General features: G+C 34.1%; 3 protein-coding genes across 4 annotated transcripts; 1 reads left to right on the forward strand and 2 right to left on the reverse strand.

Moving 5' to 3' along the window:
- Positions 1 to 339: 339 nt before the first annotated feature.
- LOC114719531 (F-box protein SKIP1) lies at positions 340 to 12934 on the forward strand. Of its 2 annotated transcripts, XR_003737912.1 has the most exons (3): positions 340 to 846; positions 1280 to 1908; positions 12819 to 12934. XR_003737912.1 is itself a non-coding variant. In XM_028905045.1 (2 exons), exons 1-2 carry the CDS (start codon positions 494 to 496, stop codon positions 1851 to 1853), a joined length of 927 nt encoding a protein of 308 aa, XP_028760878.1. In that variant the 5' UTR covers positions 340 to 493; the 3' UTR covers positions 1854 to 2110. The 2 variants fall into 2 exon arrangements, 1 of the variants encoding a protein (XP_028760878.1); XM_028905045.1 differs by lacking the exon at positions 12819 to 12934 and having other exon boundaries at positions 1280 to 2110.
- On the reverse strand, positions 3415 to 4166 carry LOC114719532 (uncharacterized). Its single transcript, XM_028905046.1, has 2 exons — positions 4027 to 4166; positions 3415 to 3689 (listed from the first exon to the last, which is right to left on the reverse strand). Exons 1-2 carry the CDS (start codon positions 4151 to 4153, stop codon positions 3436 to 3438), a joined length of 381 nt encoding a protein of 126 aa, XP_028760879.1. The 5' UTR covers positions 4154 to 4166; the 3' UTR covers positions 3415 to 3435.
- Positions 12935 to 13456: 522 nt separating the features above from the next.
- Positions 13457 to 14457, reverse strand: LOC114719533 (uncharacterized). The gene is made up of 2 exons (XM_028905047.1): positions 14302 to 14457; positions 13457 to 13966 (listed from the first exon to the last, which is right to left on the reverse strand). Exons 1-2 carry the CDS (start codon positions 14426 to 14428, stop codon positions 13716 to 13718), a joined length of 378 nt encoding a protein of 125 aa, XP_028760880.1. The 5' UTR covers positions 14429 to 14457; the 3' UTR covers positions 13457 to 13715.
- Positions 14458 to 14950: the final 493 nt, after the last annotated feature.

Consider the following 14950-nt stretch of genomic DNA (forward strand, 5'->3'; position numbering starts at 1 on the left):
TATTTGATCTTTATTTTGTTTCCAAATATAAGACCCCAATCAATTTTGTCTCTATATTTATATATTTTTTTAAAGGTAATCTTTTTAATAATGGTAGTTCTATCCAATATACTTGATTAGTAAGGATATTTTAGAAAAAATAACATCTATATATTATAAATAACTAAATTAATTTATTTTTTAATTTTTTTAAATTAGTCAACTAGTTCTTATATTTACGAACATGTGTGTAACTGTATAAAAGGTTCGCGCTATTTTTTTTGTTTTTTGTTTTAATATACACGGCAAGCCAACGGCTTGAGAGAGAAGAAAACTAAATCCTATGACATTTCGGATTTGACCTCATGAGATGTTCTCCTTGTCCATTCTCAAAAGGTCCCTGCACGGCTCTGGTGCCTGAGGCAAAAGGTTCGCGGTGATTTCACATCACGTCAATCGCACAATTACTATCGTAGGTGTCGGAAGCGATTCGCAGAAGCCGGGCTCTTTCCCGATGGAAACCGATGGGGGAGACGCCGAGTCGGCACTCGGAGTCGACTGGGCCGAGTTGACTTATGAGTGCCTCATCAACATATTCTCCCGCCTCTGCATCCGCGACCGATGGCGAGGCGCCATGTTCGTCTGCAAGTCCTGGCTTCGCGCCTCCAAGGACCCCTCTTTCCACTCCGTCTTCGACCTCGAGACCTACTTCGATTCCCCCGTTGAGTTGGCCCGCTGGTGGACCCCCGAGTTCGAGAGGAAGATCGATTCCATGCTTCGATCAGTCACCGGTTGGAGCGCTGGTTCTCTCAAGGAGATTCGTCTTAGACATTGCACTGATCGCTCGCTTGTTCTCGTCGCTCAAAGGTAAATCCTGATTGCAATTTGCTTTTCTTCTGTCTACTTGATTTTTTTTTCTTCCAATTTTTCTGCTTTGAATTGTTAATCCAAGTTTTAAAAGTTGGAATATTAAGAACATACCCTGATTTTTCTTATAAATTGCCATTGAAAGGCGAGTTGAAAGAAACAGTGTTGATTATGTAATTGGGCATGCTGTGATCGGATTTTGAAATAAATAATTTTTGAGTGTGCATTAGAATTTTGAAGATTGAACGCATCGTTTATGATATGGCTCCGGTTGTAAAGCATTGGTGCTTAATTTAATGGAGCTCTAGCAGTTGAAATTTATGTGACGGTTTAGATTATTATATTTGAGCCCTCAGCATTATTTTGTGTGACATTAGAGCTCACTTTATTTTTTTGCTTTTGTGGTTCTGTGCATCATGCAATTGCAATTTAGATGCCCCAATCTCGAGGTTCTAGCGATCAGAAGCTGCCCTCATGCTACTGATGATTCCATCTCTATGATAGCTTTCAGTTGTCCAAAGCTCAGGGAACTTGACATCAGCTACTGCTATGAAATATCCCATGAGTCATTGCTGTTGATTGGAAAAAATTGCCCAAGCCTTAAGATTTTGAAGCGAAACCTCATGAATTGGATCGATCCTTCTCAGCATGTGGGAGTTGTTCCTGATGAATATCTAAATGCTTGTCCACAAGATGGGGATTCTGAGGCTGCAGCTATTGCAAATTCTATGCCACTTCTAGAGTGCCTTGAGATTAGTTTTTCCAAATTATCAGGAAAAGGCTTCAATTCACTATGTCAGGGGTGTAAGAAGCTCAAGTTTTTGGATTTGACTGGGTGTACTAGCTTAACTGGCCGCGACATTGCAAGTGCAACATCCAACTTGGAGTGTCTGGAAGAGATTAAACGCCCAAATATGTACATCCCCAGGTCTTCTTACCATGCTGAGAGGTATGGCCATTGGAGATTGTATGATGAGAGATTCCAGACAGATGTTTTCCGGTTCTGAGGATGGGTAAGAAGATTTATTCGATAAGTACAGAATTGAGCCCTCCGGTTTGCTGGTATGTGAAATGCTTTTGGGGTTGAAGTTCAGCGCCTATATCTGTAGTCTTTTATGCTTGTAATCAAATTAATGACCCTTATCCATGTAATTTCTATTGTATGTATATTTTTAAGGCTTGCTTGAACTTGTAATGCAGTTATATATGAATTCCATTTTCTCTTGTTCATTTCTGAAGTGGTCAAGTGGGTTTATCTGATGCACTGCTTCTTATGTTCTGTTACAGCAATCTAAAATTAAAGTGATTCTGTTATACCTTTGTTATCTTGAAAGGTAAAGAGAGGGAAAGGGAAGAGAAGAAAGAGTGAAGGAGAAGTGTTTAGAGGTCTGAGGGAAGAGAGAAGAACAGGGAGAAGTGAAGAGAGAGGGAACATTTCTGTTATTGCTCGCTTAGACTTCACGCACGCCATTCAATGATTTGCGCATGTGTGTATAGGCAGAGCAACCAATCCTAACGGATAGTATATCCTTGCTAACTTTACCTACCCCATTTCCAAATTACAGTTATGTAACAGTTTCATTTTATATACGTTAACCTTACATTCTTGCCCCCATCTCCCTCATTCTAGGAAACCACTAACCATTCCGTGGTGTGCTACTAATTGTTTTAATTCACTTTTTTCAGTGAAGGAAATATTACCATTGTGTTATTATTACTGCTAATAGGACAGTTTTCCGATATTGTCCATGGATGCTTAAGATTGCGTGGAGTCAAGGTGATAAGATTTACTCTTCGAGTTTGAGCACAGGAGGCCAGTTTTATTAGGGTAAGTTAGTATTTACCACCATTTGGCCTGTGCTCTCATACTATTTGAAGAAGCATCTTATTTAACATGTGTGTGGTTTGTTCAATCGTTACCTAACCAACCTAATTTATATTTTGAACAACTATATGGTGCTATTGCACGAATTAAGTGGGCTATTTCAATTCTCAAGAGTGGGGGCTAATTAGTGACAATAAACTATCAGAGTTGGCTGAGACTCCTTAAAGCTAACAGAAAGACAAGTTGATTTTAAATCAAATCACGAAGGGCGAACTAGATTTTCCCGTTTTATCCAGCTAGTCAACTTTGTGCAGTATGGTTCTAGATTAATTGTCTGGATGCAAGTCGCAACGGAATCTAGTTGGAGATCGTAGATTATAAGTTAAGAAACTTTGGTTTAGTTGGTCCTGAGCCAAGCGATATTGATGACAAGGTATGTATGTGTGTTTCTCTCCCGGAATTTGTTTCTTGTGTAAAATAGATTTAGCACACTCAAAGGGAAATGGAGGCCAAAGCTAACTTATTATTTTAAATAGCAAAAAAGGGGGGGGGGGAGAAGAAAGAAAAAAGCATTAGCATCATCTTGCGATCAGATGCTGTGAGCAGGAATTTATAAGGGAGAGAAGGGGTGGGGGGAACAGCTTTTGGCTGGACTTGAGGGTCTTATGATATGAACATAGGAGGTTAGTTATTGAGTTCTTAATTTTTATTATTCTTTCTCCTATTAAAGTGTGTTTCAGGATGAAGCATGTGGCCCCAGGAAATCAATAGTAGCAAGCAAATAGAAGCAATCCAAGGAAGACATGCTTGAGAGCTGCCCTGAGCAAAGATGAAGGCTTGCTAGAAAAGGAGCTTGAAGGTCTCTTGCCATTTGGACGTCGTAACAAGTCACTTGAACCACCACCATTGACTGGCTTTCCTATATGTGAAAGGCTTCCATCATGCTGTACATTATTCACTCTTGGAACTCTTCTTTGATTGCTTGTTTCATTTGATCCCATGATCACGCCATACATATCTGCACACTCCAGAAGAACAAAGGTGAACTTGTTCAAATGTTCAATCTTCGGTTAGGATTTCAGTACTTGTATCAATTGGTATTGTAGTTTAGCCATAAAAAAATTGATGGGTGCCCGAGTTAACATCCAAAAATTAAAAAAAAAAAAGTGTATATCAACCGACTTTGTTATTTTCATTTTTCGCTTGTTAAATTGTGCACTCAAGATTTAAACCTGGATAAGTTTAACAAGCTAGAATCATAGTTGAAGTTTAGGCAGCTTTCATAAAACAAAACGGAAAATAACATGAAATCAGAGCAAGGAAAAAAAGAAACAAAGAAGTTCCTAATTGCTTACATCTAGGCTGTAATGTTGACTTGGAAATCCTAGAATCATCATGTTCTGCATTAGATTTGCTTGCACAGGCTGAATATGTGAGGATGGTGAGCAACACTAGGAACCAGAGAAGTAGAGTCTTCCTCATATCTTTGAGCCTTGTCAGAACCAACAACTACTAAGTGATTGCTCTTTTGTAGAGGGGTACATTTGGTTAGCAGTGAAGCTTGTTATTTATAAAGGGGTTTCATAACCATAGATAGTCTCAAAGATTCCCCCCAAGCAAATGATTCTGCCCTCTTGCAATTTGATTCTTAACAGTTCACAGCTAACATTGTTATGATTTAGTGTCATGTCTTTAAAGAATATGATAACAGATAATTTAAAAATTAAGCCCGGAATTTATTCAGTGAGAAAAAGTTAGATAGGGGTTTACTGTTTATTATTATTTCTTTTTAACGATAGAATTTTAGCAAAATAATTTTGGTTACGGATGCCTGCCTCTCCTTAGTATAATCTCTTCTGGTTTCTGTCATTGTCTGTGTCAAGAGAACAGTGAAGGAATATTATTATTGGGGTGGTAAGTGAAAGCTTGTTCTTTCAGAAACATGATGATGGCTGACAAGTAAAGGAATAAAGAGGGCCCCTCGAGTTAAATGGAATCCAAGGAAGATTAGGCAGATCATAAAGCAATTATATTTTTATTCTTTTCTTGAGGAATATGGATGGCTTAATTAACACTGAATTAAATGGTGTTTGAATTAGTTTATTTTAAGTGATTTTGCGCTATATGGGGTGAAACATGTGAGAAGATTTTCATCTTGATAGTTGGATTGCATAAAAACACTTTTTTAGTGCTTATGGTGGTTCCCCCCCCCCCCCCCCAGATTGTATGATTCACATTTCACTAGTGCATTGTCAAGTTTCTTTTTACAAAATTTTGAAATGGTTGAGGTGGTAGAGACTTGGCATTTGCCATTGATCAAAACAAGATTCAAATATTTTAGGAACCCTATTTTTCCAAGATCCTATGGCCCTATTTATACATAGGGCAAGGAAGTAAGTTAATAGGCTCATTTGGGAACAATTGTAGGTAAAGTGTGAAGTGTCTCCACAACATTCTAAAGCCCTCGACTTTCAATGAATATGGGCACTTTTATTTGTCCTTGGGTTCGTGATTAATTCAGTAATACTTATGGTAGGTAGATTAGAAATTAATATAACATATAATGGTTTTTTTTTTTTTTTTTGAAATTGCATCCTTCGCAAACCACAAACTGTTACCTCTTACTCGTTGCATTACATGGAAAATATCAAATTGTTTTCTCACTAGTTTGTTTCTATTGTTACAGTCAAATTTTACTAGTTTAAGATATCGAAATTAAAAATGAATACATGATTTAACCTGAATCATTAAAATTTGATTTCAAATGCCACCCGATGTTTGTTACGAGAAAAATGAAGGGGAGGAAAAATTTTAACAGAATCGATTTAAAAAATTGGAGAAGTTAAATTTTGAAATTTTAATGAAAAGATGAAAGATAAAATAAATTATAATGTTTTAATCCCATTTTTTAAAATTTTTTAAAAAAATAGTTTATTAAAATTTTCTCTTCCCTCGCCTTCAATTTTCCTCATACCAAGCGTAGGGAATCAATATCCTCCAAAAAGATAGCCATGAGATTAATCTTTCCGCCACTCCAGTCATTTTAAAAGCCGTGAAGGCGCATATGAACCATTGAGTGAAAATTCCATCTGTTGGTTCAAGGTGCATCTTCTTTCGGCGTTTGTAGGTCCCCCCCTCCTTTTGATTATCATCCTTCGACGAAGACATAATTAATTAATTTGAATAGACTAAAAATATTAGTTAGATTAGTTAATATAATTTTTTTTAAAACATCCTAATCATCTTCAATAATTCTCTCCCACCCTCTCTTACTTAATTATTACTAGGAGAATATTAATAGGGTTAATTTGAAAAAAGATTGATAAATATATAAATAGGTTTTATATATAGGATCAACATCAACTTTCTAATTAAATCCTGAGCTAAAGATTGGAAGAGTATATATGTTGGTCCCTTTTAAATCTACATCTTCTGCAGATGGCCTCGTAGCCTGGTGAAATAAAAACTCTTCTATAGGCGCTTAAATATATCTGTCTAACATACTCAAATTACAATCTGATGGTTAGTATATCTTAAATTGACGCTCAATGGAAAGAGCATTGAAAGATCCAAACCCCACTCCCGCACACAGCCCTTTCCGCCTTTGTTCGTTAATTAAGCCCTTCAGCTTTCCACTCCCTTAGGTACTATTTGGTATGAGGGAATTAGAGGGAAAAGAGAGAAAAGAAAATTTTAACGAGTTCTATTTAAAAAATTAGAGAAGTGGGGTTTTGAAATTTTAATAAAGAAGAAGTAATATAAAAGAGTAATAAAAATTAAAAGCTTTTAACCCCACTTTTTCAATTTTTTAAATCGATCTTGTTAGAATTTTCCTTTCCCTCTCCTCTTTTCATTTTTCCTCATACCAAACGGATCCTAGGCCTCCTTTGTTCATTCTATTCCTTCAATCTTTGTATCCAATTTTGTCTGGAGATATGCTCAAACTCTATCTGAGCTTACGATTACCTTTGATCCTTAAAAAGTGTACTTTGATTTTTAATGATGGAGTAGAATGCATTTGAAATTCAATTTAAAAAGTGTTTATTCTTATACTAATGGAAAAGCATGCTACTTCTTTAGTTGAGCTAATTTTCTGGATCAAAAAGACACCTGTTTTTGCTCACAAGTAGGTTTATTTTCATTATGTCGAATAACAAACTTTTAGACAAAAGTGAACCTTTAGTTCTCAAATGATAATTTTTTATAATAATAATAATTATTTTGAGAATTAACTATGTCAATATTTCTCTATTAACAACGTCAGGGTTAAATGATCGAAAAGAACCTGCATTTTTCTCTGAGAAAACTGAGCAAGAGATTTGAGAAAGCAAGTTTTCAATAAGACAATAATTAATATAATTAAAGAAATCACCAGTTTCGTTTCATTCTATGATTATTCAAATCTAGAAGAAGAAAAAGTTCAGTCCTTGTTTCAAGTTGATGTTTATGTTCTTGACATGTCAATGGATTCATTGGAATTATGCTATATCTATAACATTTTAGACAATCCAAATGAAAATCCTTCTGTTAGAAAATTATTGGATCGCGCCTCCTCCTATTGATGGGCTAACTTATTGCTATATTAGTCAATTAAACAAAACTTATATTTTATATTTCGAATTTTGATAATCAAATACACACACACGAGGAGGCTTATTTTTAAGAAGTTAATGCATGAAAACTCTAATTTGCAACCTTTCATCATCTCCAAGTCTCTTTTTTCCGCGTTCTCTATCATTCTCTCCCTCTTTTTGGAGTTACTACCAAAGACAATAGTTAGAGTGTGTCCACGAGTTTGAGATAATATCAGAAACAGAGAATGGAATAGATTATGGAGAGAACCCGGTAAAAAGAAGTTTAAAATTATTAATTCTAAATAAAAAATTTCTGCGCAAATGTGCTGCTCTTATTTGCAAGTTTAGTACCGTCAAAACTTATTAAAATGCTGTACCAGATCTGATTTGAAGTTTAGTAATTTTAGACTGTTTTTTGTGTGAAATTTTTCATAGATTGTTTTTACCAAACAGTTTTTTAATTTCCTCTTCTACTCAAAATTGTTCACTTTCGAGGGCATCCAAATTTCAAGCATCATTCAAGATGTAGAAGAAAAGGCAAAAGGGTATCATGAATTTGGATCAAAAGCATCACCGTGTTGAGTTGAAGCCGTAAAAAAGAGTACATTGTTTCATACATAGTGAAATGACATTACATGGTTTGTAGGATCAACCGTTATGGTTATCTTTAACAACAGCATCTTTCTGCTCTTTTTTCACCGTAGAGGATTTAGACTATTCTAAGAGTGGAGGAGAAAAGAAGCTGCGTTAAAAAAAAAAAAACTACAAAGATTCTTTTGGGGACAAAGTGAAAAATAAAAGTAAGGTATATCTTTTGTTCCATTATCCCCTTTTGTTGCACAAGTCTAAGAATTCAACTAATATCTCTGATAAAAAATTTGCGTAACTAATTTGGAGATATTGAAGAAATTAATCTGTAACAAATATATATTGGTTTGCCTAAATTTTTATTATTATTATTATGTGCATTTCAAGCTATCATCCCCTTGATGAAAACCCATTACAATCAATGGATATCTTGGGAAAAAAATTATAAATTTGTAAGACAGGATAAATTGATGTCTTATATTTATGACCAAATTTAACCCCTCAACTAGCTTTTATATTAAAAGTTGAGGGTAATATTTTTATAGTGGGTATTTGGATTAACTTATTTTAATTGATTTTATATCTTAGAAGATAAATTTAACCCCTTAACTAGCTCTTATATTAAAAGTTGAGAGTAATATTTTTATAGTGGGTATTTGGATTAACTTATTTTAATTGATTTTATATCTCACAAGATAAGTACGTAAAAAAAAAATTCTTATAAAGTGTAAAAAGAATTTTTTTTTGATTGATTCTATTATTTTGCAAAAGTATCACAATTCACACTAGAAGGTGTAATTTCTTTTTAGCACTTGAGATATATTCCGTTGGTCCTATTTATAAGGCAGAAAGAAAAAATATTTTTTGATTCTATTCATCCGGTACTAAGATAATTTTTTTTTATAGATATACAATTTCACCCTTCCTTTATTATTGTGTTCACTTTGTTTATATGAGCTATAATATATATATTAAATAGGGATAAAGTTAAAAAGTTGTTGAATTTTAAATGAGAGTTAATGAAATTTAAAATTTTTCTTGATCTGTGTGAAATATGTTGAAAGTAACTTATAAATAGGACTAGAGGAGTAGCAAGCTTCTTTGTCGAATATGAATCTAAAATAGGGTGTTATTGATAACTTTGTTTCTTAAACATTTTCTTGATCGTGATTGAATCAGATTATATGCTCACAACTTCTGGTTATTAACTTGTTCACTTTTTTTTTTCCGAAAAAAATTGGGAATCGAATTGTCGCACACGTACGCATTAACTTTTTTAATAATTAAGTACTACTCAAGAAGAAAAGAATCATGAAAAGCAAAGCAAAGTGATAACAAGAATTTATAGTTGTGGTCAAGTATCATGCATTATATATTTAGAAAATCCATACGCAGCTTATGCGTATCATGCGTCAATCAATAAGTGAGAGTGATGCTATGCCTATTAATAGATTACCTAAATTTTCCAAAACTTTATAAGGTGTAATATTTTTTAACAAAAAGGAGCTGAACTTGATAGCTCAAAGCCTCAAACTTAAGCTCTAACTTAAGAACCAATTAAATCCATATATTTATGATATGTATTGATGTGAATTTTAATTTTTTTTTTTATTGTTCACAGCTCTCTGGTGGAAACAATTATGTTCGAAGCACGGTTGGATATTAGATGTGAACAACTCTTCTAATTTTTCATAAGTTATGCATGCATTCATTATCAACATTCTATATAGAGATTTCAAACTTATAATCTCATGCCTAAAAAAGGTTTAAGAGAAAAGTTTAGTATCATTGGGATCAACAAAGCAGTCAGTTGCTTTGTCATTTTAGTATAGTGTGATTCATATATGTTGTTTGTATTTATTCATTATTTACTAATAATATATACATTTTATTATCATTTTTGTAGTATATATATGGCAGATCTTTACATGTTAATTAACCCTTTGAGATTACTAAGCTAGCTTCTTCATAGATTACTTGAATTTTTAAACCCTTACTTTGCCATATATGGCCAAGTAGTTAGAAGATGATGGATCCCTTTTCTTTTCTTACCAAGAAATCATATGAATTAAGATGCAAAGGAGTATTAAGGTGGATAATATAAGAAAAGCCTTTCTATTTAAGAGCAAAAAGTTACATACAAAATAAACCTTTGGCTGTAAATTTAAAAAAATGATGATTAATTTTTTAAAAATAAAAAAAAATGAGTTGTGTAAATTAGAACAATGAAACTATTGTCACTGCTTCATACTCCCTCCGTTTTTAAAATAAGCACTTTAACCTGGCTCGAAGAAATAATTAAATAGTTGAGATCCTAAGATTTTGTTTTCAATTTTACTCTTCTTTATTAGTACCAATTATTAATTGTTTCTTTCTAATAGAATTCAAGTAATTTTGACATACTCACAAGACATTTTAGATTAAAAAAATTAATTACACTTTTCATAAAACACTTACATGCCAAAAATACAACTTAAAAAAAGAAGAAGCAAACTCTCAATATATTTAAAACGCAACAAGCTCAAAACTATGGTTGTGGCTTCTCCATACGCTATGCATAGAATTGGTAATACAGGTTAACCTGTGATAGGTTAAGGTTAGGCAGTATGTGCTAAAAAAGCCTATTTGCAAGTAGATTAGCTTTTAACCAATCCTAACCTGCCAACAATTGTTTACTTTTTTTATTTTTTAAATATTTTTCCAAATACAATATACAAAAATACAATAAAAGTTTTGTTTTTCCATCAAATGTTTTGATCAAAACTCAAAAGTACCAAATAAATGATATAGATATTTTTTGAATTTTTTTAAATAGGATATAACATATCATAATATAATTATAATAATTAATAAAATAAAAACTAAAAAAATAAACATAGGTCAACCAGTGCATAGTAGGGTGGGTTAAAAAGGCTTATTTACTGGAGACTGGTTTTTAACTAATCCTAACCCACTATTAGTCCAATTCATATTATTAGCTCTAACATTCATATGGCAAAGTGAACCTAAGGGGCAGGTGGAATAATAGAAATTTTCAAAAAGAATAATTATTAAAAATTTCATAATAACTAATAAGTGAATAATAAGTTCTATAGGAAGAGATGATAATAAAGTTTATACTTTCAATTTTTCATTGAGATTTTTTAATAATTATATATATATTTTTTAGAATCTCATGGTATATTTTTCAAAACAGATCGATCTTCTGGTTAAAAAAAGACAGATCGATCTCAACCTTTAAAACTTAACAACCAACCACTTGAACTTTCAACTCTATATAAAAAAACTCCAAGTCCAACCATCGATTATATATTTTTGTCTGTGTGTAACCACTCAAATTTGGAGTTATATCCATATAAGGCATATAAACTTTAAAATGTATGCAAATAAGTAACGAATAAAATTAAGATAAGTAAATTAATAGGAGAGTTGTTTGTATTATTGTAGGAGTTTAGAGAATTCACCAGAAATTACCTCTACATATAACATAAAATTCAGGGGATGACTGGAGTTGTGGCCAAATAAAATCCACGTTTCCTTGCAGGAAATGGGGATACAATTAATATTCTAAGGTCCATATTTTTTTATTACGAGATCTTTTCATGTAAGTTAGGAGTTCAAAATACAGTCACGCTACTAAATTGAATTAATTAACATGAACAATATGTAATACTCAAAAGGCCAAATGTTTAATACCGTGTTCTCTTCCATTCTCGTGTGTTTTTTTGGCACAACTTTTTTGATATTGACGCAAATTACTTAAACACTATTGACACAACGGGTGAAAATCCAGTTTCCCTTTTTCCGGCTGCAAGGGTGAAGATCCAATTTGCTGTCGTGTACGAAGGGGAAAAGGCTCCCACGTGGCCCCAGAAATGAATTATTAAGGCCCAGGCCCTAATCCAACGTGGCTATATGGGTTTGTTCATAAACTGATGTATGTCTCTTGGGTTGGTCTCCTCCAAAAGTCAATGTTTATTACTCCCATAATTAGTTATGAAAAAGTTGTGCATGCACGTGCTGGCATGTCATATACAGGGCGTGAGACGTGAACGACGTTTATAATTTACAAATAGCATGGCTTGCAATTAATCTTGGATTGTATAGGGAAGTAGTAAAAGGAAGACGAAACAAGAGATAGGGTTGATATGACGAAGGTGTGGGAAGGTATTTAAGGAAGGAAGACTTTTGTGTGACGGGGACGACGGAGAAACAACTCAAGTAGCTATCGAAGACGCTCGTGGCCAAATACATTAAAGATAAAGCTCACATATTCACAGAAATATACATACTTGTTCATTCCTTCTTTTACCATTGAGCCCTCCGGTTTGCCGGTATGTGAAGTGCTTCAGAAGAATTTCTGCAGCAACTCTTCTTCTTTTGGGGTTGAAGTTCAGCGCCTATATCTGTAGTCTTTTATGCTTGTAATCAAATTAATGACACCTCGTCCATGTTATTTCTATTGTATGAATATCTTTAAGTCTTGCTTGAACTTGTAATGCAGTTGTATATGAATTCCATTTTCTCTTGTTCATTTCTGAAATGGTCAAGTGGGTTTATCTGATGCACTGCTTCATATGTTATGTTACAGAAATCTAAAATTAAAGTGTTTCTGTTATACCTTTGTTATCTTGAAAGGTAAAGAGTGGGAAAGGGAAGAGGGGAAAGAGCGAAGGAGAAGTGTTTAGAGGTCTGAGGGAAGAGAGAAGAACAGGGAGAAGTGAAGAGAGAGGGAACATTTCTGTTATTGCTCACTTAGACTTCACGCACACCTTTCAATGATTTGCTCATGTATATATAGGCAGAGCAGCCAATCCTGACGGATAGTATATCCTCGCTTACCTAACCCATTTCCAAATTGCAGTTATGTAACAGTTTCATTTTATGTATGTTAACCTTTCATTCTTGCCCCCATCTCCCTCATTCTAGGAAACCACTAGTCATTCCGTGGTGTGCCACTTATTGTTTTAATTCACTTTCTTCAATGAAGGAAATATTACCATTGTGTTATTATTACTGCTAATAGGACAGTTTTCCGATATTGTCCACGGATGCTTAAGATTGCGTGGAGTCAAGGTGATAAGTTCTACTCTTCAAGTTTGAGCACAGGAGGCCAGTTTTATTAGGGTAAGTTAGTATTTACCACCATTTGGCCTGTGCTCTCATACTATTTGAAGAAGCATCTTATTTAACACGTGTGTGGTTTGTTCAATCGTTACCTAACCAACCTAATTTATATTTTGAACAACTATATGGTGCTATTGCACGAATTAAGTGGGCTATTTCAATTCTCAAGAGTGGGGGCTAATTAGTGACGATAAACTATCAGAGTTGGCTGAGACTCCTTAAATCTAACAGAAAGACAAGTTGATTTTAAATCAAATCACAAAGGGCGAACTAGATTTTCCCGTTTTATCCAGCTAGTCAACTTTGTGCAGTATGGCTCTAGATTAGTTGTCCGGATGCAACGGAATCTAGTTGGAGATCATAGATTATAAGTTAAGAAACTTTGGTTTAGTTGGTCCTGAGCCAAGCGATATTGAAGACAAGGTACGTATGTGTGTTTCTCTCCCGTAATTTGTTTCTTGTATAAAATAGATTTAGCACGCTTGAAGGGAAATGAAGGCAAAAGCTAGCTTATCATTTTAAATAGCAAAAAAGGGGGGCCAAAAAGGAAAAAGAAAAAAGCATTAGCATCATCTTGCTATCAGATGCTGTGAGCAGGAATTTATAAGGGAGAGAAGGGGTGGGGGGAACAGCTTTTGGCTGGACTTAAGGGTCTTATGACATGAACATAGGAGGTTAGTTATTGAGTTCTTAATTTTTATTATTCTTTCTCCTATTAAAGTGTGTTTCAGGATGAAGCATGTGGCCCCGGGAAATCAATAGTAGCAAGCAAATAGAAGCAATCCAAGGAAGAGATGCTTGAGAGCTGCCCTGAGCAAAGATGAAGGCTTGCTAGAAAAGGAGCTTGAATGTCTCTTGCCATTTGGACGTCGTAACAAGTCACTTGAAGCACCATTGATTGGCTTTCCTATATGTGAAAGGCTTCCATCATGCTTTACATTATTGACTCTTGGAACTCTTCTTTGATTGCTTGTTTCATTTGATCCCATGATCACGCCATACATATCTGCACACTCCAGAAGAACAAAGGTGAACTTGTTCAAATGTTCAATCTTCGGTTAGGATTTCAGTACTTGCATCAATTGGTATTGTAGTTTAGCCATAAAAAAATTGATGGGTGCCCGAGTTAATATCTGAAAATTAAAAAAATTAGTGTATATCAACCGACTTTGTTATTTTCATTTTTCGCTTGTTAAATTGTGCACTCAAGATTTAAACCTGGATAAGTTTAACAAGCTAGAATCATAGTTGAAGTTCAGGTTACTTTCATACAACAAAACGGAAAATAACATGAAATCAGAGCAAGGAAAAAAAGAAACAAAGAAGTTCCTAATTGCTTACATCTAGGCTGTAATGGTGACTTGGAAATCCTAGAATCATCATGTTCTGCATTAGCTTTGCTTGCACAGGCTGAATATGTGAGGATGGTGAGCAACATTAGGAACCACAGAAGTAGAGTGTTCCTCATATCTTTGAGCCTTGTCAGAACCAACAACTACTAAGTGATTGCTCTTTTGTAGAGGGGTACATTTGGTTAGTAGTGAAGCTTGTTATTTATAAAGGGTTTCCATAATGGTAGATGGTCTCAAAGGTTTCCCCTGGCAAATGATTCTGCCCTCTTGCAATTTAATTCTTAACAATTCACAGCTAACATAACATGTCATGTCTTTAAAGAATATGATAACAGATAATTTAAAAATTAAGCCCGGAATTTATTCAGCAAGAAAAAGTTAGGTCCAGTTTTACTGTTTATTATTATTATTATTTTTTTTTCAACGATAGAATTTTAGCAAAATAAATTTGGTTACAGATGCCTGCCTCTCCTAAGTATAATCTCTTCTGGTTTCTATCATTGTCTGTGTCAAGAGAACAGTGTAGGAATATTATACTTGGGGTTGGGGTCGTCAGTGAAAGCTTGTTCTTTCAGAAACATGATGACGGCAGACAAGTAAAGGAATAAAGAGGGCCTCTTGAGTTAAATGGAATCTAA

Source organism: Neltuma alba, unplaced genomic scaffold, assembly GCF_004799145.2.
Source record: "Neltuma alba isolate B1F8T4 unplaced genomic scaffold, ASM479914v2 tig00011920_pilon, whole genome shotgun sequence".
Taxonomy (NCBI): Eukaryota; Viridiplantae; Streptophyta; class Magnoliopsida; order Fabales; family Fabaceae; genus Neltuma; species Neltuma alba.